Source organism: Rhododendron vialii, chromosome 1a (assembly GCF_030253575.1).
Source record: "Rhododendron vialii isolate Sample 1 chromosome 1a, ASM3025357v1".
Taxonomy (NCBI): domain Eukaryota; kingdom Viridiplantae; phylum Streptophyta; class Magnoliopsida; order Ericales; family Ericaceae; genus Rhododendron; species Rhododendron vialii.
The window spans coordinates 5,387,615-5,410,549 of record NC_080557.1 but is presented as its reverse complement, the minus strand read 5'-3'; the positions used below and the strand labels follow the sequence as shown (position 1 = coordinate 5,410,549).

General features: G+C 38.1%; 2 protein-coding genes across 5 annotated transcripts; both read left to right on the top strand.

Annotated features, from left to right (window-relative positions):
* The first annotated feature begins 324 nt into the window (after positions 1-324).
* Positions 325-5,982, top strand: LOC131299225 (uncharacterized). Its single transcript, XM_058324855.1, has 7 exons — positions 325-2,916; positions 3,005-3,072; positions 3,416-3,488; positions 3,916-4,031; positions 4,113-4,217; positions 5,267-5,366; positions 5,694-5,982. Exons 1-7 carry the CDS (start codon positions 2,833-2,835, stop codon positions 5,868-5,870), a joined length of 723 nt encoding a protein of 240 aa, XP_058180838.1. The 5' UTR covers positions 325-2,832; the 3' UTR covers positions 5,871-5,982.
* Positions 5,983-6,932: 950 nt separating this feature from the next.
* On the top strand, positions 6,933-12,002 carry LOC131299232 (protein ENHANCED DISEASE RESISTANCE 2-like). Of its 4 annotated transcripts, XR_009190668.1 has the most exons (7): positions 6,951-7,817; positions 8,283-8,384; positions 8,836-8,883; positions 10,483-10,626; positions 10,708-10,803; positions 10,963-11,064; positions 11,548-12,002. XR_009190668.1 is itself a non-coding variant. In XM_058324868.1 (6 exons), the coding sequence occupies exons 3-6, from the start codon at positions 10,582-10,584 to the stop codon at positions 11,638-11,640; spliced, it is 336 nt and encodes a 111-aa protein (XP_058180851.1). In that variant the 5' UTR covers positions 6,933-8,384; positions 8,836-8,883; positions 10,483-10,581; the 3' UTR covers positions 11,641-12,002. The 4 variants fall into 4 exon arrangements, 1 of the variants encoding a protein (XP_058180851.1); XM_058324868.1 differs by having other exon boundaries at positions 6,933-8,384; XR_009190664.1 differs by having other exon boundaries at positions 6,941-8,384; positions 11,295-12,002.
* The last annotated feature ends 10,933 nt before the right edge of the window (positions 12,003-22,935 follow it).

Sequence of the window (22,935 nt, the reverse complement as noted above, 5' to 3'; positions counted from 1 at the left end):
TTCCGTTTGAACCCATATCGGCTCACTAATAAGAGGTGGTTAAGTGTCACGCGATAACAAATGAAGGGGGTTAAGTGTTCGAGTTAAATGATGAAGGTGGCAACTCATTACCGAGGTTTAGTTGGAGGGGGTTTAATGTAATTTGCCCAATAATTTTTTAAAATATAATTAATTCAACTTATTTGATAATTTTATCCTTTTATTACAAATTGTAAGGAGCTTTTTTCAGTCTTAATATGGATTTTTTTTTGTGGCCTTTAGATTAATTTCAATCTTTCTAGACCCTTGGATTGGGACATTATGGTAGAACCAAATCACTAGATTATTCCTTGCCCACTTTGGAAATAAGTGGAAGAGATAAGAATTTGCTTCTCTCATCTCTGGTTTGTCTCTCCCCTCTCTCACCAATCTCTCTCTCCTACCGATTGCCTCAGCGGTCCTCTCATCTCCATTTCTCGTATGGTGGCGGAATGACAGTGGCCGGTCACAGGTGACGGCGACCTCCTCCCTCCCTCTCTCTCTCTTCGATCACAGATGGAGTAAGGGCAGGCTCGTCATTCACATATCCGACTCAGGGTGGATTTGCCAACGAGGGGGTACCCGCAATCGCTAGTAATCCGGGACATAGGTGGATTTACAATCCAGGAGAGCCAAATCCCCCCACAAATCCACCTGCGTTTTTTTCTTCCTAAACACCTAATTTACGTGGGGCCAGGGCTCCAAATCCGGGCGTAGAAATCCGGGCTCCAAATTCGGCATCCAAACAGGGTGCTAGGGTTTCAAATCTTCAAGGCGAATCATGGCAACTGCATCAGGCATGCCTTCTTCGATCTCCCTTTTATCATCCTATTGATTTGCAGTTATTTTGTATGTGTTGCACATGCGCATGGTTCTATGTTTTGATTTGTTGATCCTTTATTGTTTATGCTTAAATGAAAAGTGAATATGCAGCTTTCAATTTCGTCCTTCTATTGATTGGAATTGGCCAATTACGTTGTGTATTAATTAGAGATTTTGTTTGTTTTTTATGGACGATGGTTCTGGGTGAAATTTCTAAAGTGATGCTAGGAGTAATTATTTCGTGTTAATGGATGACTTCAAACACACCATGAAACCAACCACAGAACGAAACAACAAACTTACGTGGAAAACCCCAAAATCGGGCAAAAACCACGGGAATGAATCATGCACTAAAACAAATGTACAATTACAAGCAATCTTAATACTGACCGTGTATCCTCACCACGAGTCCTAAGATCTACCTGCCGAATCCACGTTCATCGTACCCTTGCGTGATCGCCGAATCCTGAATCCTCATGCCTTCCAAAGACGCCTTTCGAACTCCGTGAAAGGACTTAACTTCGATTGATCATAGACAGAGAGAAACAACCTCTTTGAAGTTAGAACTTGTTGAACCGAGATGTCCAAGATCTCTTTAAGTCTTCAACGTCCACCAAAAACAAAACTCCCGCAATCGTCACTACTGAGCTGTAAAAACGAGAGAGTTAAATAATTGCCATGCTCGACCTCCTTTCTGATGACCTAATGGGTCGATGCAATTAAGGCCCCATAAATGCATTCGAGCAAAATAGAAATCGGCCCACTAAGAATTTTGTTTGGCTTTGGCAAAATATCCTATTTTCCAACTCTTTCATGAACTGGCCCAATAAAAACTCTACTAACATCTACCGCACTAAAAAACAATACAATATAATGATTCCTTTCCACATCCTAAACAGACGCTTTTAACCAAAAGAAAAAAATTACAACTCGATAAAATGGGGATACGTGGAAAGGTGTTATTTGGTCATGAACGTGCCAACCAAAAGGGAGCTCGGCCAATGGAGCTTCACTGGGGAACTCGGCCATGGGGAATCGTATTGTCTGTTTGTAATTTTGGAACTTTTTGAGATGAAATTGCAAAGATATTGTTCTTCTATAGTCTCTACTACTGTTAGGAGTAAGATTGGAATTGATGCAATTCGCATCGTAGAAATTAGCTACCGAAGTCTTCAGCGTTCGTACTCATAAATTTATGAGGACGCAGAAGGTCTTTTCGTTTCGTAAAGAGTCTCAAGCAATGGTGTGCAAAAGTTGGCTCTTTTTTTGTTTATCTGAATTTCTCTTTAGGAAATTTAGGTTTTAAAGTACTACTTGTTCCTTCTAGAGTGTTCGGATTTTAGAATCTGAATTTTGTAAACATTTGCGGAAGTTAATTTTCGATTTTGGTAGCTATTTCAGGACTGAATGTCCAATTGGTGGTGAATGGACAGATGGACAAATAAGAGGGCAACGAGGAGAGAGGGAGAAGGGCAAAACGGTGGTGGTGGTGCTGACGTCACCCGTGAGTTCGAAATGGAGGGCAAGGTGGGTACAATCCAACCACGACGGTGGTTATGGAGGATTTGTCGGTGGTGGTTATGGAGGATTTGGTGGTGGTGCAGGGGAAAAGGTTCCATTTTTGGGGGAAAAGTCGTTTTTGGGAATGCAGGGACAATTTTGGAAGTTTAAGGAAATTTTCGAGGTTGTAGTTAACAAATTGTCATAAGATTTGTGGGTTAGGCTTAGAACAGGCTACGTATAAAAAATTTGTGGTTGCAAATAGCTCGGTGCATATAAAATTGCGCGCTTTTTTATAAAACGACACCGTTCCTCTTTACCATCTCTTCTTCTTCCATTTTGTTCGGTTACCTCGAATTTCTTCTGTAGATCATGAAAACCTAATCAAGATCTATTCCATAATTTGCATCCAGAGCGCGCGTGCTCTCTCTCTCCTCGTTTGTTGTTCATAGAATAGCACTGTATAAATCCAATCTTTTTGGATCTGGAGAAATGGGCATCAGCAAAATAGAAATAAACTTAAGGAGACTGCTCGCGGCTGCACCTCATCAACAAAATCAAGCAAAGCTTCTACATGTACGTCTATTCTGTTCTTGATTTGCTAAAAAAGAAATTTGTTGATTTTTTCTTGTAAATTCTCATAGAAATGATTGCGCTTTTGCAGTATGTTGCTACTTTAAGGGAACAATTGGAAGAACTAGCTGAAGAGAAAACCTCAGATGGATTACCAAGGTCCTTTTTGCATTTTTCTCTCACATTTTTTAATTTATTTTCTCGTGTTAAAGGTTGCTTTTAGGAGTTCACCTTCATGGCTCTACAATATCTAGGTATTCGTGTAACTTTTTGGTTCTGAAGATTGGATTAACTAGTGTTTGTTAATTTATCGACACTTGAAAAAAGTGTTGATATGGATATTGATGCATGATTTGGATTTCAGAGTAAACTTTATTCTATTTTGGCATTTTCAATCGTCTAGTTGTGCTGTTCTTGTGTGAGGATTTGGAAATTGAGGTTCCAAGCTATTCACTTTGGTAGTTAACATTTTGGGAATCTTCTTGTGGACATGTTTCTGTAGGATATCGAAAGCGCAGTTGAATGATTATTCGGAGAAGATAGAAGCCATTGCTTCGAAGTTGGCTGTCCCCGTGGTGCGCGTTTCCTTCAGTTTCTTCTACATCAAATATCACAAGTTAAACAATGACAATGAAGTTGTCATTTTCAGAATAAACAATGGAGTTGCCATTTTCACATAACATCACTTGCATTGGGGTTTTTTTTCCCACCATTCTTAATGTTGGGGAAACGAAAGTCTGATTTGCTTTTCGTGATTTCCCTTTATTTCTACTGGCTGCGGATGACTTACTTTTTTTGGGTTGCTTGCATTAAGTGATTCTTTGGACCCTTGTTTGGTTATTTCTGAAGCCATTTCCGAAGGTTTTGTCAGACTCAAGTTTTTGTCTCCATAACATTTTAACTTAAGATCCAACTGTTTCATCCTTCTTCTTCTGTATTAGAAATACATGCATCTCTTTTGGTTTCTCATTTCTAACCAGCTTTTCACTTGGAAACTTCCAGTCAACCATGCAAGAATCTGAGAAACCTTCTGATATAACTCCTATAGGAGAAAGCCCTTCTAAGACCAAAGGAGAAAGTCCAATTCTTACTTCCCCAAAATTGAGGAGAAGATTTGTGTAAGAAACTACGGTTTCTATATTACCTCTATCTCTTTGGTCATTTTTTGTGTTTGTGGTTTCATTCATCTACTTAAACAGGCCCCAATCGAACGTTGAAGATAGACCTCATAATCATGCTGACACTAATAACTCGGCTCCTGTCAAATTGGATGCAGCAGCACAGACTCATATTCAAAAGCACAGGTACTTATCTTATCATATCTAAGCATATTGTTCAAGTAACTTGATCACAGTAAGAATTGAGGGCAATAGTTTTCTGCCATCAATTTTGAAACCCTTTTGAGGTTGTTGATGCCTGTCCACATGTTTACTTTTAGTTATTGGTTTATGTACTTTTATGCGTATTCTAAAGGCAGTACTTTAGCGCAGTTGAACTGTTGGTCCCCCTTCACCATATCCTGTTAAAATTGGTTTAGCTCAACATCTTCATCTTGATGGAACTTGTGATAATTATAAAAAAGAAAGAAAGAAAGAGACTGATTTAGATTCAAGGCATAACATGTATTTTTGTGTCCACTTATTATATTAATCCTATTTGCATTACATATTGTCATTTGCCCGCCTTTCTGCATCCTACCCTTATCCCCTCGGCCAAGGGGCTGAGCTATGAAAGGACTGGTGGTCCATAATTTAATGCCTTGTAGTAGTGAAAAACTTCAACCTTCTTTCAGGGGGAAAACCCTTGCATTATAGTTGAGCTTGAGTTCACAATTAATGTGCATTACTAAGTATAATGAACAATGCATAACAGGAACTAATCAACGGATTTGTTTGGTTGTTTATTAAGATCTCTTGATTCATTTAAACAAAAAATGCATCAGAAACCAAGCAAGACACCACAGCAGTTTCATTTTGGGGATTTAGAGATAGGAATGTTAATGCTTGAACTCTTGTCTAAAGAGGAAATTGGTGTTTGGAGCTTTCATTTTTCTTTCATTTTCTTTGTAAGTGTGACAAGAAATTGTGATCAGTTGGCTCACAAGCATTGCTGTGGTTTGGTTTTTCAGCCTCATAATATGAGACTGTATGACTGCATCTGTAGATTACTAGTTCAGCCAACTAGTTAGCATGTATATATTAGGTTTCAACTTTTTACTGTTAATGCTTAATTGGAGGTTTTAAAGGAGCTACCCAGCAATACGCTGTCTACCCAGTTGAATGACATGATATCTATTAGTGCTGATTTTTTTTTTCTTGTTACTGCTTCTCATTGCCTTCGCTGCCTTCAACAGAAAGCTTCAAGAGGACTTGACAGATGAAATGGTGGGGTTGGCACAGCAGCTTAAAGAGAGTAGTCTCGTCATGAGTCAATCCATCAAAAACACTGAGAAAGTAAGTTACCTAGAATTTGTCTTTTTGTTTGCTTTGGTAGTTGTCTTGAGGTATATATGAGGCACATGCAATGGGTTGTATCTTCTACAACAATCATTGCGTTATAGAGCACTAGTGGATAAAAAAAAAATTACTATCACTAAAATTGCGTTCTTAAACCATGGGTCTGAGACGAGTCAAACTGTGCATCTCATGTTTCCTACAGGTTTTATTTCGAACTATTAGGTTAATGGGATTCTATTCTGACACGTAGCAACTATTCTTATAGTTTTTTTTTTTTTTTTTATCGGCAACTATTCTTATAGTTCAGTTGTAATATGAATGCAGATTCTTGATTCGACAGAGGAGGCCGTTGAACATAGCTTGGCTAGCACTGGTCGTGTCAATACACGAGCGATGGATATAAACTCGAAGACATTCAAGACTACGTGTTTTACATGGCTTGTGATGTTTGTAATGACATGTATCTTCATCATGGTTGTACTTCTTATTCGTGTCACCTAGGTACTATTGCTGTAAGAAACATACACAGAGTTACGCTTATGATTGTGTCTGTAAGGGTAATCTTCGTGGTTCTGTAATTTTACCAAATCAAAATGAAGCCAGTTTATGTATATGATTTGGATTGTTGGGCCGTGTCATGGATTTGTTCTGCATTTGGTTCTAGATTTTTTTTGGCTTCAAATGTGAATAAGCAGGGATCATTGTTTGCCAAGGCATGATCAACAAAAAGAAAAAGGTTTCATCACATCTACGCGTCTGATATTACTAAAGACGATGAACCTGAGTCAATATGCTTACACTGTAATTCATCCATTTTGTTGGCAAATCATTATGTCCATGGAAGTCCAAGTTGAAGACTATCAAATCATGTAATGTTGAGATATGGGTAATCAAGGAAATGGTTCAATCTGTTTTGTAATGGTGTCAAATTGTTGATCCTTACTGTACCCTCTTTGGGGTTACCTGATATTACATTCCAGTTGCACCTAATAAACAGTGTCTTGTTAGAACTGGCATCCTTAACCTTTGAAGCCATGTGATCAGCTCGGATCCATACCACTCATTTGTCAGCATTTATCACTAACTCAAAAAAAGGACATTTTGTACCCATACCTATAACAGGTTAAATCTTTTCATTTATAGACAGGTTATGTAGGCTATGTTTTCGTGTGTTGACCTTTAATCTGCCATTATGTTACAAAGAGTTACGTATCTGGTGCCATTTATATGCAGCTTCTTTCCTTTTGTCTTTGCCTTTATCTTGGATTGAAATCCTGTGTAGATATAATGAAGATTGCTACATCTAGTTGTGGACCCCAATGTATTGGGACCCAACACATCGTTTGGTTTTGTTGGGTTATGAGCATTCAGCATTACTATCGCATTCTCATTCCCGTGGCCTAAGAAGCTGTTTCAATGTTAGAACATGTCAGCCATTAACTGTGTGCTGGATTGCTGCTTACTGGTTTCTTATTTCCTCTCCACAGCCCCCCCCCCCCCCCCCCTATTTCCTCTCCACAGCCCCCCCCCCCCCCCCCCCCCCCAATTCTAAACTCTATGTTATGGCATCACTTAGCAGAACTTTATCTTTTTTATCTTTCTTTTTGTGGTTTGACTGGTTTCTCATCCCTCAATCCAGTTTTTCATACATCCTTCATCAGAGTGTCCATATATTAAAAAACCTTAGCGTGTGATTATGCAGAAATTATGTTTCTTATTAACACATGGTTAAATTAGGTTAAAATATGGTAACATATTATCTATAACCCAGGCGAGAAAGAGAAATAGAAAGGGAGGAACACGACAACAAGGATGCCGAGTGATAGCTCACGTATTCATGTTGGTAGAGAGCCAAACATGAATAATTTTTGCCCCCTTTGCAAAAAGTTGGCTTTTCCAGAAAGATGAGATTATGGTTGTTACAGGAGCAGCAGTGCTACATGAGAGGGGAGCAATGGTGAATGTGATAGGGGAGGTGGCCGGTGGATGGTCAAGTCGATGGCAGTTTTAAGTGATGCAGTAGAATTTTCCTTGTCCTTCATAACGAGGGTTTATACCTAAGAGGCCTATTGGCGGGCTTAGTGTACTAGTAGACTTAGTCTATGACTATATAACTAAGCATTGTGTTCTTATCATAGTTAGTTTTCTGCATGGAAGAATAATGAATAGCTTGGGAAAAGCTCCGGTGTTCTCTCTATTATCTAACCCTGCGGACAACCCTAGCAGGCCCAACCCTAGGCATAAGCCCTCTAAGAGTAAGCCTAGTGCACCGATTTTGGCCCAAAGTAGGGCACTCATTTGGAAGAAGTTATCCTGGTTCTTGATCCAAGACATTATCATGGTTCTTTTCGCCAGGGGAAGGATAAGACAGATAGTAATTGTTGGACATCTCCAAGCGGTGCAGCATTTATGATCAGAGGGAAGACATATTTGAAAGATAACACTAAGGTGGGTATTTGTTGACATCAGAATTGTTTCACCGGTTTGATCACAGTTCAGAGGAGTGGTTTCAGAAATTTATTCACTCTGAAAAGTATGAAGTCTGTCTTTTCCTCCCATTTTCTTCTTTCTTGGAAAATTCCTATGTTTAGGTACAACATATATTCCTCCTCTTTCTCTTATTCTTTTTTCTCTTTGAAGCAGCTATAACTATAATCCAATATCTAATTGCCTATACCAATTTGAAGTATATTGAGTAGCTTGTCAATTGTCAAAAGCTTGAGATAGCCGATGACGGTATGAGTTTGGTGCAAAATATCTTGCCCCTCAGCCAAAGGGGGTGCTATTTAGATTCTGGCAAACTTTACTGTGGGAATCTTTTTTTTGTTTTCTTTGACGAAGAAAATTTTAGAAAATCTCTTTACTTGAATTGATAAGGATTTGAATGTCTACTCGATTGTATGCCCCTTTCAGGTAAAGGGAGGAGATCCACTTTTACAGCTTATTGCAGTTGACTGGTTTAAAGTTGAAAATTGCATCAGTAAGGTTGCATTGCATCCCAGTTCCCTTGTTCAGGTAAAGGATGTAATCCATCTCTCTTTGAATTATGGATGAAACTCTGGAGAAATAAAGGTGTATGTAATCTCATTCAAATGTTTTGCTGCCATATGTCCGCAATGTTAATGTTATTCACTTATTCCAACTTTTGTAGCCAGGCCTATGATATTGTATGTTCCATATACCATATGGTGCCACTTTTTGGCTGACAAATGGAATCACATTTTGGCAAACTATTCATAGCTTTTACTCATACTTTTTAGCTGTTTTTTATTTCGTCATTATTTAATAGTCTTGTACCTAAGAAAGCCTCCTGAAACTATGGACACATTTTTTCTAGCATCGTGAGAAATGCTTCAATCCTGTTTGAAAACAGATGTATGTCATTTGAATGTATTGGGGCTTATGATCTTTTAATCTTTTGGAAGGTCGTCCTTGTATTTTTGTAACATTCTTTCTTCTTATCCAGTCAGAAGCTGGTAAAAAACTCCCGTTCGTCCTCATTGTTAATCTTGAGGTATGTTTAAGAAATCTTTTTGATTCTCCTGTATGCATTTGGTGGGAATAATAAATAAGGTTTGGTTTGTACCCAACGGAGTGCTCCACAGTTTTTCAATCTGAAAGCTACCGCCTGCCTGTTTCATCTCCTTAAACTTTACCACTGCTGTTAAAGAAAAGTCATCCGGTGTAATTGACACCTCCGGAGAGCTGCACGTGTTATAAAAAAATATGTTGTTTTATTAGATGTTTATCATTTGGAAGCAGTAAGTATTATGATCTATATATAGAAGCCTACCCCCTATTGTTCCATTTCCGTTCTAGTACCGGAACAATCACATTGGACTTAGTTCCCTCTGGGAATCCTAACTTTTTTAATCATTTGAAAGCAGTAAGTAGTACTAAAATCTATAGAAGCCCCCCCTATTGTTCCCATTTCTGTTCTAGTACCAGAACAATCCACTTTCCAGGCAGCATCGGACTTGGTCTCCTCTGGGAATCCCAACTTTTTTTATGAGGTGCAATTATTATATTCAAATTAAAGGGTCAATTCCTTTAAACCCCCCTCAACGGTCACCCATTTACGAGTTACCACTTCATGTTTAAACTCGGACACTTAAGCCCCGTCATGTATTCTGATAAAAAATGGACTAAACGCCGTTGATAGAAAATTTCAATTTTATGTTTTTGCCCGTTCAACCAATGCTTTGGAGAAGCCCATCAACAAGCAAACCCATCCTCCATTTTTCTCACTGAAACTTTTACATAATTCAGATCCAAACAACATCTAAATTCTATGTGACCAACCGATTGGTTCTGCTTTCCCCCAAAATTGACGTCGACCCGAGTGATATTGGGTACGCGGCAGAGGGGGAATTGACGGAGTGGAGGAGGAGAAAGAATATGGAGGTTGCCGTGGTGTCGGTGGCCTGATGGTGGTGTCGATGAGTTTTACAGATTTGAAGCGGTGAGATAAGACTTGAAAGATTTTTTTCCTTAACTGATAAAAAAGAATACTAACTTTGTTAAAGAACTCTCATTTATCTAGTCCAGTACTATTCAAGTGGAATATTCCATCCAAAATCTTAACTGTTAGTTAGCCAGAGGGGTTTCTTGCCATAAGATAATACATGTTAAGTGTTTGAGTTTAAACATTAGGTGGCAACTCGGAAACCGGTGATAGTTGAAGGAGGTTTAATGTGATTTACCCCAAATTAAAAATGGAACACCTCTCACATTGCACCTTTGTTCCCGAGTTTGACTATATTCACTGCCATTTTTTTGGATAATTTAGAAAAAATAGAAATATATAAATTTTCTTGTCAAAAAGGACTGGCTATTTGGGACGTACCATTGGGGATATGGACCAAATACCAATGGAGATATGGACCGAATTTTGGGACCTAAAGCATCTCTTTCTTATGAGCTATGCTTGTATGTACTGGAGTTTAGGCAAAAAGAATTCCAGGATGAACTTGGACTTTCTTTCAGCGTAGATATCGTCTTCATAATAATCATTGAACATAATGCGTAATGGTTCTTTTTGTTTTTATCTTTTCCATGCTACGAATTTAAGTCAATGATATGGCAAGAAATTGCGGTGGTTTCATTGTTTCAGGTTCCAGCAAGACCTAACTACAGCCTGGTTCTTTACTAAGCTGCTGACAGGCCTGTAAATAAAAACTCTTTGCTGGGTAAATTTATTGATGGGTCTGACATGTTTCGGGATTCCAGACTTAAACTAATTCCAAGTATTGTTGAGGTATGAACTGCTTTGCTTGTACCATGTGTTATTGATCCAGCTTAATTTCTGATGGTTTTGACTTACAAATGGTTTTTACAGGGATATTGGATGGTAAGGCGTGCAGTGGGAACAAAAGCTTGCTTACTAGGGAAAGTAGTTACTTGCAAGTACCTTCGACAAGACAATTTTCTCGAGGTAATGACATTTGATTCCAACATCCAAATAGTCAGCTAAGGTTAATACGTATTGTCAGCTAAGGGTAATAAGTATTGCCCTCAGGGTTGGATGTGCTCATATTTAACTGCTTCTTGCTCATCCGCCGTAAGGTTAATAAGTATTGTCAGCTACTTGCAGATTGACGCGGACATTGGCTCATCATCTGTCGCTAGGGGTGTCATTAGTCTTGTCCTTGGATATGTGACGAGCCTCGTTGTTGATCTTGCAATTCTAATTGAGGTTTGTATTTTCCAGTTATTTCTTTTACTAGCATCCCCAGCAGATGCTTCAACTGTCAAACGTCCAAAAAAATTGAAGGTTTTGAAAGGTTTTTATGTGGCTGACTCTTTTTTTTTTTTTTTCCGGTCAAACGGAAATTTGTGGCTGACTCTTTATACATCAATCAACCCTTCAAATTCTCTCTCTCTCTCTCTCTCTCTCTCTCTCTCTCTCTCTCTCTTCAAATTTAGATCGTTAGCATACCAAATCGTACTCCAGAGAGTGATCTGAAACTAAGGTAGCAAAACACGGCCACAAAAGGTCATGTAGCAATAAAGTTTGAAGATTCTGCTAGAGTGCATTATAAAATCTTACTCTTCAAAATACAATGTAAAGCGGCAAAGGAAACTTTTTAGTGTTACATGTTGAAGTATCTGCTGGAGGTACTCTAATATTCTCCTTAAGGTTTAGCTGGACATTGACGGAATAAGCTGAATTGGCCAGGCTAAAGAAGAGGCGGAACTGCCAGAGTCCATTCTTGGAACTGTTCGGCTAAATCGCGTGAAGCTAGACTCTGCTGTATACCTTGAAGTCTGAGATACTTTTACACATCGACATGCTTGGATTATTGTTTTGCTGAGGCAATGGCATCATAGCTACTGGGATCAGTCAAAGGATTTCCCGATTCTGCTGTAAAATATTTTGCACATTATGTGGATCTTCCGTCGAAATTTCAATAAAAGGTCGCCTTATTTGGGTTCAAACTCGGCTAGTGTTTGGTCTGTGTAATCAACGTATATTGGGTTTGTTGACAGGTTACAGAACTTGCTTTCATATCAATTGGTATTAGTTGAGTATACGTACAAATATTAAGCAAGTCAACTGGGTTTATCTCCTGGTTTACATGAATGAACTGACTGGATTACAATCAATGATACGACTCTTCAAATTCTGGAATACAGACTTAGTTGAGTTCCATCTTTTGAGACCTTGTTCTTCCACCCGAAATCTTTGGCTAAGGCTTGAGACAACATTGTTGGTCGTGCATGTAAATACGTATATTACACGACACGCTTACAACGTAGGCTCTTAGATGTGATGGTGGTTCACACTTCAACTAGGTATCAGATCCAACAATCCATCCTCTATGTGTGTAAATGGGAAATTGTACGAGCCATTTATATATATACCATGCTGTAACCTTCTTCCACTATTGGTATCTTATTCCATCTAGTATTCTCATTACTTCTGAAGAACCGAACGAGCGTGTTTAAGTTTAGTTTGAAAACTTAATGAGCTTTAAAAATATGTTGGAGCTTGGCTTGGTTACGAGCCAAACTGATATCAAACCGAGCTGATCACAAACCGATCTCGGACTTGTATAGCTTGAATTTTATAGACATCATAAGTTGAACAAGCTGAGCAGTAGTTTGTTCGAGCTTGGCTTGAAAGCTTAACGGGCTTCAAAAAGACTTTTAAAACTTGGTTTTTTTTTTTGTAACAGCAAACTTATCTCAAACGAGCTTTTAACGAGCCAACACGAGATCGAACTAGAGCGGTTTGGTTTGTTTATTAGCCCTTGAAAGAAGATGGTTAACGTCTATTAGTGTTGCAAGTACTAGAACCATGCATCATTGGTCATACTCCTACATAAACTTAAAACTATAATGGTCTTGTAGCTGTGGGACAGTCATGAAAGGTTTTGCAGTTTCTTTGCTTGGTGATTACAACCAACTTCTTGGCTACTTTTGCTTTGGCCTTATTTCTCAATTTCTTCACTATTTTCTCTTTTTTTTTTTGGTACTTCGGAATATTTTTTTTCTTCACTATTTTCAATGTTGAATGGATCTGCATTTTTATCTGACCACAGCCTTTGAAACAGATTTGAAAAAGTCTTCACACTGAAGAAGTAGTAATACATTTGGTGGAACTCTCTTTTTCTTCAATCACACTTTACTTGCTCCACCCACTCCACATCTTTTCTTTGGTTTCACTAAAGAGTGGTTTATGTTACTTTTGTGATTGATTTGCTTTTCCTGTAGTTGAATGTTTATCCATTTTGGACGAACACCATGCATAATTGACCAACTCTTTCATTGACAATGCGCAATAAGAATGTCAAAAATACCCTCAATTATATATCTTGGACCTGGCACAATAGCAAGTGCGATGTATTTTAGCTTCTCGTGAAAAGAAACGCAGGTATGCATGGCTTTTCTAGCTTCCATTTCATGTTCGAGTTTTGGTTATGGTTATGTGTGGATTTCATGGAGGAAAAATGAATTCGAGTAAATAATGAAGTAAAAGGTTAAGGAATTATTTGGTTTCTATGATCCAAACATGGTCTAAAGGATCATGTTAGGCGGTCGATCTAACCGTCTATTTTGACGGCAAATCCGAGCTTCTATTGATTCAAGCCGTCCATTGGTTGAATTTCCATCTATTGCTGAAATAGACAATTAGATAGGCCGCGCGACCTACAACCCTGTAGGACAGCCCGCCCTGCAGGATCTCCTTGTCCGTCTAAAGGTAGAGGTGGCTAGTCTTTGCAAATACATTATACATAGTTTGTTGATTCCAATGGGAAAAAAAACTGATTCACATGATCAGCTGAAGATATCAAACCTAACTTTTAAACTCTTAATGGGAATCCAATTCAAGTGGATTTTCTTTATCTTTTCCTCAAAAGTCGTTTTCTCAAACCAAAGCCACACCCACACGGTCGGTCCATGCCTTTTTGGAAATCTGTTCCAGGAAACTTTTTCCTGAGAATTTGTGTTTTTGTCTCTTTTACAGAGCTCATCTGAATTGAGTGCCAAAAGTGACCCAACTGTTGTTCAAAAGCTCCGGTCTACAGGAAATTCCAATACTGTAATATGATAATCTTCATGCACGAAAAAGTACAGAAATTTGTGCAGAAAAGTCTGGTGTGATTTGAATTGGTCTGCTATGGGCCATATGGATCATAGAATATCACAGCGGTGCTACCCCACCTGCTGCGCTTAATCTCACCGTCTATTTCGACAATTAATGGTCCAGATTTTAAAGTACTCTTCTAAGAAAGAGCAGTGAAACAAAACGGTAGGGTAGACTTTATGATAGAATATACACATAGATGGCTTCTCTTCGAGCTCATATGTGGAATGGAGGAAAAATTGTTACTTACTCTTGCAGTATTGCCATGTGTTGCTCCATATCTTTCTTCAACACATATATGTTGATTTCACCACAAAGTGTTTTGCTCTTACACAAATGTGTGGTAGGAAAGGGCACTAGAGCAGTGAATTAGCCACTCTGGAATGGATGGATCTTCTTCGGTCCTATAGGCATTAGTTTTAGCTTCGCATCGTTTATCTTGTAAGAGCAAATTCACCCTTGTACCAAATGTCATGCCAAAGTTCAAATTTTGTATCAAGAATGGAAAAATCCTCTCCATCCTTGTGTTGAATGCAATGGCAAATTTTGACAATGCCATTCTTGGTGTCAAATTTGGTAATTGTCAAACTTGTCACATCACCTTCAAAGTGGGAAAGGCGGTAGCGAAAGGTAGCGAAAGAAGAAGAGTGTTAATTATCCCAAAATGACATTGCACGAGTGAAAAGATCTTGTTATTTTCTAAACAAAATAACATCGTAGCTAGCCAAAAAAAATTAACTTTGATAATGTCATTAAGGGTGAACTTGGTCTAGGTTAGCTAGATAATTAATGGTCTAATTTCCTAATGCCAGAATCCTTAAGTACTTTTTGGTGTTTTTCAATTGACATGTGAAACTGATTAAAACACATATGAAATAGAGGAACAAAATCTTGGTCTACCCTGTTTTGCTGCGATTTCAATCACAACATTATGTTTTGAAACGTTAATATGTAGAGATTCTCACATGATCTTGTATCTGAGAACGCCCTGAAACAAGGAAAATTATTCATGGCACCGCGTATTGTGTGGGTATCAAGTTTCCATCGAGTTTTTCTTGTGTCTAGTCCGGTCGAGTTTGGGCCGTTGTGGCCCCTATTGGACCCAAATAAATATTTTTTATTTTTCCTGGCACAAATCCGTCTACTAATGTCCTACACAACAACTTCTACAAAATAAACTATTCCGAGCATATTTATCACCATTAGAGGCTCACAATGACCCAAACTGGACTCAAGAAAAACAAGATGGGAGTGTGGCGGTGTCTCAAGAGCACCAAATTTTCTCTCCTCCATCTGGAGCACATTTATGTACCTTGTCCCATAGCAGGAACCAAAAGGGAAAAGGAGCAAGAATAAAATGAACACTTTCTCCTCCAAAAAAGAAAGGATCAAAAGAGCATTAAACTGAAACTGAAGACTGCTTGGTACTTGCAGAGCACTCACGGGGGGCAAAGGTTTAATACAATGCCTGCAAATGGCTCCCCCGTGACGAAACTGAATAACCAAATTGAATGCTTTTGCAGTCTCCATAAATGAATGCACGCATGTCTATGGTCTACACCAACCGCTTAACCGCTCTTAATTTCACAGTCTAAAAGTATTTCGAACGATCCAGATGTATTTCGAACGATCCAGATTTTAAAGAAATTCTTCCAAGGAACTGTCAAGACGGATGGTGAGGAGTTGGGCGGTGACCGTAACCCTACTGCCCAAAAATCTATACAGTATCGAAGCATGGATATATTTTAAGTTTTTAACCCCAAGGGGTTCTCTTAAGGTCTCAGGTTCAATTCTCCTTACTAGTAACTCTTGGAGTCACCTCACCCTCACGCGTTAACGTAACGGTTGTGGGAGGATTGTAGAGATTTTTCTAAGGTGCATCCAAGCGGGCCCGGAACACCATGCATTAAACACACACACACACACACCCCCCCCCCCCCCCCCCCCCCCCCCCCACACACACACACACACACACACACACACACAAAGCAAGCAAGGGTATATTTCACCTTGCCCCTTAATGTATGGTTCTTTTCTCACTTCGCACCCGAAATTAAAAAAATTTCCCACTTTGACACCTGAAACCCAGGAAACGTTTTCAATGTTTTCCACCGTCAGGCAACGGCATCATTGACAGTAGTTGCCATGTTTAAGCACCGTGTGTTGCCCACTTGGAGTACAAATATTTTCATTTTAACCTTGAAAGTATGATTACTTCACTATTTTTTGGTTGATTACAAAAGGATAATTTTTTTTTTTGATCTGCAAAAGGATCAATATTTGACAAAAACATACTTATCTTAAAAGAGAGAAGTTTATTGTTCCGTGGGGTCCACAGGTAAATGTAGGAATTCGCAACATAAAGTTGTGGCTTATACAGGCGCTAGATCAAATGTAGAACAACAAATTATTTTTCACAAGGCCCTGTTCCGCAGAGAAAAATAAATACTTATTTTTTAAATTAAAAATAATGTATTATGAAAGAATGATCTGTCTCGTAAAGCGAATAATATGTACTTAAAAATAAGAATATCAGCGAAATGGGGCCAAGTCTATAACGAATAACAACGCACTTGAGTCAGACGATTGCGGGCCTTCAAAATTTAAAGAAACATGTGCAATTTACGAGTGAATTTGCTTGGTTCACTTGATTGCTTGTTTGATAAGCACCAAGGGATGTTAGTTTATTTATAATGTCTACTCTGTTTTTTATCTCGTACTTTATCAACGATTCATTGAAAAAGAAAAGGAAACGATTTGGACATTTTGGCCAAACCCACCCAGATAATTTTCCATATGATTCATTGAAAAAGAAAAAGGGATGTTATATGTTTTAGATATGATTTTGACAAACTTTTCGTACACAAAAATCTAATGTTTTAATTGTTGGATCCCACCAATTTATAGTACTTTGAATATCCCCTTTATCGATGTAAAATAAATTTCGAAACAGTTGAAAATTAGTGTGATGTGAGAATTTTTTTCAATGTAATTTATTTTTCAACATGCCAAGGCTAAAACTGTTATATTTTTTGATGTATAAATAATTTTAGATCCAAACTACTTTGGATAGAAAGTAGTCTAGACAAGCTTTTCAACGATTCAAATCTAGCACAAATCGGAGTCCAAGAGTGTTTGTGGTAAAATCGCAAAGTTTGGCCATTTGCGAACTTTAGGGTATGCGCCCGGGGCGCAATTAAGTGCGCCTTGGGAGCATAAACTTGTGTCTGAGGCGCATGGAAGGTACACAATATGTCAAATTTCGCGGACTTGTCCCGAATACTCTCGAATTCCAATTTGCGCATGGTTTGAGCTGTTAAAAAGCTTGTTGGATCTACTTTCTAACCCAAGTAGTTTGGATCCTATTTTACTTGTACATCAAAAGATATAACCATTTTACTCTCAGGAGGTCGAAAAATAAATCTTTTTCGTAAAACACTCACATCTCCCTCTTTTTTCATCGAATAAAGACGTATTATATATCGATAAAGAGTGTTTGCAAAATAATAGAAGATGGTGGAACTCAACTACAAAAATACTAATAAACTAATTTTCTGAAAATAGGGTACAAAACAGGTCACTACAAAAATTATGCGAATACTACCACCCCTCCATTACCAATACTATCACCCTAAATCCATCCCTCCACCACCGATCTTCACAGTAGTGGTGGTGTGGTAGCGGTTATTGTAGTGGTGGTGAAGTGATAGTGGTGTAGTGACGGTGGTGGATGGATGGTTAGGGTGATAGTGTTGGGGGTGGAGGGGTGGTAGTACTTTGATAATCTTTGTAGTGGCATACTTTCTACCTTCTTTTCATAAATTAAATTTCAGTGTTTTTGTGATTGGATTCTACCATATTGTACTATTTTGAAAACTCTCTTTATCGATATATAATATGTCTTTATCCGATTTAAAATGAGGGAGATGTGAGCATTTTACCAAAATGTTTTATTTTTCGACCAACTGAGGGTAAAATGGTCATATATATTGATGTACAAATAAATTAGTATCCAAATTATTTGATTTAGAAAGTAGATTCGACAAGCTTTTTAACGGTTCAAATCACGCATAAATCGGAGTTCAAGAATGTTCGAGACAAAACTGCAAAGTTCGACATATGGTCTTTTTATGCGCCTCGGGCACAACTCCATGCGCCCCAGGCGCACTTAATTGCACCGGGCACATCCTCTGAAATTCGCAAATGGCCAAACCTTGCGGTCTTGTCACCAATACTCCCGAACTCCGATTTGGATGTGGTTTGACCTGTTGAAAAGCTTATCTAGACTACTTTCTAACCTAAGTAATTTGGATCCAAAATTATTTATACATCAAAAGATGTGACGAATTTACCCTCGACATGTTGAAACATGAATTACATTGAAAAAAAATCCTCGCATCACACTAATTTTAAGCCGAATCAAAATCTGTTTTCTATCGATAAAAAGGGTATTCAAAGTACTATAGGTTGGTAGAATCAAACTATATAAATATTATTAGATTTTTATTTACGAAAAGTTTGTCAAAATCATACCTAAAACATAAATATTGAAAGAATACACTAGAGGAGTATAAATTATTCTCACTTTTTTGTGTGCAATCTCACTCTAAAATACATAGTCATAAACATAACCCTCATCTTATTAGGTTGGCTAATTTGGTTGAGTTGTTTAGAATCAACATTTTGGACATGAAATTGTATTTTGCTAGCATAGTACATAATTGACCAAAGATAAAACAAAATTTGATTACCTATCATTTTCAGCTTTACAGTGCCCCATCCCCTTGAAATTCTGGCTATGCCACTGCTTTGTTGTTTCTTTAAAAAAAACCCTGAGGCTCTGAGCTTTCATATCCTTTAGAGGCTTCTTTTTTTTTTTGGGGTCAGACAGAAATTTATATCCTTTAGAGGCTTCAAGGAGGCAAAAGGGTTGAGCAGCTTGAGCTGATCAATGATAAAAAGGCAAACAAGAAAAAAGATGACAGCAGTAGTGCTTTTATCACAATTCTGTCCATTTCACATACCCATTTCCCTGCCACTGACATAAATAAAACGACCCATGGACGACAAATCCAAAACAATGACTAACATTGTCTGTTACATTCTTGCACTGGGGAGTTCATGTACTCCCACCCTTTCCATTCAGGAGAGAGAGAGAGATGGAAATTGTATCCATGTATCATAGATGAACTAGCGAATGTCAATACCTGAAGGTACGACACAACACATTTTGAAGACAACTAAAATTACAGGGTCGAACAATTAGCAAAGGCAGGACATGTAAAAAAAATGGGTAGGAGACAAAGTAAAATCACGTCCAAATTGGAGTCCAAAAGTGTCTGTGGCAAGACCGCAAAGTTTGGCTATTTGTGAACTTTTGAGGATGCGTCTGGGACGCAATTAAGTGCACCTGGGGCGCATAGAATTGCGTCTAAGGCGCCTAAAAAGTATACAATATGTCAAACTTTACGGGCTTGTCCCGAACACTCTCGAATTTCGATTTGCGTGTGGTTTGAACTGTTAAAAAGCTTATCAATTTACTTTCTAACCCAAGTAGTACATCAAAAGATATGCCAATTTTACCCTCAGTTGGTCAAAAAATAAATCTTTTCCATAAAACGTTCACATCTCCCTCATTTTTCATCAGATAAAGATGTATTATATATCAATAAAGAGTGTTCAAAATATTAGAAGATGGTGGAACCCAACTATATATAAAAATACTAATAAACTTATTTTCTTAAAATGGGGTAGAAATTAAACAGGACACTACAAATATTATGAGAGTACTACCACCCCTCCACCACCAACACTATCACCCTAAAACCATCCCTCCACCACCAACACTATCACCCTAAAACCATCCCTCCACCACCGATCATTGTGGTAGTGGTGGTGTGGTGGCGATTATGGTAGTGGTGGTGGTGTAGATGGTGAAGTGACGATGGTGGATGGATGGTTTCAGGGTGATAGTGTTGGCGGTTGAGACGTGGTAGTATTTGGTGGTGTTTTTCGGGTGCGTTGGAATTATAATTGGGTGCGGGTGTGCCAGAAAATGCCCGTAATTTTTCTTTTCAGATTTAACTTACCAAAAGCCAAACTTAATCAGGCGATCGTGTCGTCGGTTCAATTACCTCAACGAAGAAAATTTTTCTTTTTACAAAAGTATTGAAAACGGAACAACGAATCACTTAGAAATTCAACAACCAAGTGAGAAGCAAGATACCTTGAATGGAATCAAAAGACAACTTGCTATCTCAAACGATTCTTCAACTTTGAAAGAATAAGAACGGGGTGTTACAATGAAGTAACTGCTATAAACTAATCCTAAACTACTTCGACACTACGTCTAAGTTCCTAATCTATTGCCTAAGGACAAACCAAGCATAGCATAGCTGTTTGTTTGATGATTTGTCTGAGGGTTTTTTCATTCTTTCATTTCTTCTATTTATAGACAAACTCTTGGGTCTTCTCAATGTCTTCCAATCTCCTGCCTAGTTGTCTTCGAAATCACCTTTGCCTTTGAATTCGAACTTTCCCACCAAAGCTTCTGGCTTGTAACCGTCAGTAATGGCTCAGTTAATCCATGATCTCCACTCCCCCTATTGTATCATGCTTGAACTGGGTTGTTTCATGCCTCAACTTCAACTCCCTGGAACGTGCTCAGCAAGCATAACTGCCCTTGTTTATTGGCCCAAGAGTGTTCGAGACAAGATCGTGAAGTTTGACATATTGTGTACTTTTTATGCACCTTAGGCACAATTCTATGCGTCCCAGGCGCATTTAATTGCGCCCGGGCGCATCCTCTAAAATTTACAAATGGCCAAACCTTGTGGTCTTGTCACCAATACTTCCGAATTCTTATTTAAATATGGTTTGAACCGTTGAAAAACTTGTCTAGACTACTTTCCAACCAAGGAAATTTGGATCCAAATTATTTATACATCAAAAGTTATGACAAATTTACCCTCGATATGTTGAAACATAAATTACATTGAAAAGAAATCCTCACATCACACTAATTTTAAGTCAGATCAAAATCTGTTTTACATACAAAAAGAGAGTATTCAAAGTACTATAAGTTGGTGAAATCCAACCATAAAAATATTACTTACGAAAGTCTGTCAAAATCATACCTAAAACATAAATATTGAAAGAATACACTAGAGGTGCATAAATTATTCTCAGTTTTTTGTGTGCTATCTTATTCTAAAATCCATAGTTACATACATAACCATCATTTATTAGGTTGGCTAATTTGGATGAGTTATTTAGAATCAACATTTTGGACATATAAACTTGTATTTCGGTAGCATAGTAACTGAGCAAAGATAAAACAAAATTTGATTACGTATCATTTTCAGATTAACAGTGCCCCGCCCCACCCCCTTTAATTTCTGGCTACGCCGTTGCTTTGTACCTGTTTAATTAAATACAAAGATTAAACGGAGCACGGACACACCGGTATAGGCCACCCAAGACCGAAAAAGGGCGGCAAGATGCCAACCAAAACAGCAAAAAGACTCCAGAGGATAACCTAACAAAAGACACCCAAAATCTAACCGAACCGCCAAAAACAAACCTCACAACCCACAGCTACCAACACCTAACAAAACACAAACACGCCGGAACAGAACCGAGAAGCCACGTGACAACACTACCAACACCTAACAAAACGCACCAAAACCCTCTGACGCCAGACAAAAGAAAGCTAAAACTCCGAAGATAAGGAGGCCTTGTCCTCCCTATCAGATTCATCTCCCTCTTCTAAATCTGAATACTTCTTTGAGACATTCTCATTATCTGAGATTTCCTCCTCTTCTATTTCAACAAATTTCTTCATAGTAAAGAAAAGAAGATGACTGAACCCGTTCACACTAGTGATTAACTTATGCACCACAATTTTTTGGTTTTGTCCTTATTCAATTTTTTTATTTTTTTGCGTTTGTTAGTTTTACGCCAAATTTTTATATGATATGAGTGAGTAAGGACGAGAGGAATCGAAAAAGTAAAATTTTTTGACTTTTAAACAAGTATTTTGAGAAATATTCAAGAAAAAGTTCAAAAATTAACTTTTTGAACTTTTCTTTGGATATTTTCCAAAATACTTTTGTAAAAGTTTTAAATTTTTTTACTTTTTGTGATTCTCATCGTCCTTATTCACCCATATCACATAAAAAAATTTGACATAAAAACTAAAAAATGTAATAAGAAATTGAATAAAGACAAAACCAAAAAATTATTCCGCATGAGTTAATCAATAACGTAAATACCCTTCCGCTCTGATCGCTTTCATTTCCTTCAGAGGCTTCAAGGAGACAAAAGGGGTTGAGCAGCTTGATCTGATCAATGATAAAAGGCAAACAAGGAAAAAGATGATAGGCAGTGCTTTTATCACAGTTCTGTCCTTTTCACATTCCCATTTCGATCCCTGCCACCCACATAAATACAACGACCCATAGACGAGACATATATATCCAAAACATTGTCTGTTACATCCTTGCACTGGCTTTGCATTGCCTACTTGCAGTACCCTCGGCCTGTAGGAAGGAGAGAGAGAGAGAGATGGAAATTGTATGAGTGCACCCTTAGGCACGTACCTGTACCTGTACCTGTACCCGAGAGTCCGTGCATCATAGATGAATGAATCGAATTAAGTTGCAGCCAGTTTGTGCAACAAAAAACACGTATAGTTTTCCGAAGGGATTGCAGCTCTTTCTCCGGTCCCTAAAGAAATCCGAGCATGTCCGGTTTGGCTTATTTGTAGGTTTTTTTTTCTGAATTCACTTTGACGATCACAAGAAGCTAAAAGAAAAAGTTCAATAACCACGAAAAATAAATCGCTATCATTAAAAAATAGATACAATTTGTCGAAACGCCATGTGTTAAGATTTAACTATGATGAGAACTTTTGTTTCGAAACTAGCTTTCCTGTTGTGTGCTCTGCGATTCTAATCTTAATTATTTGGGCTTCTA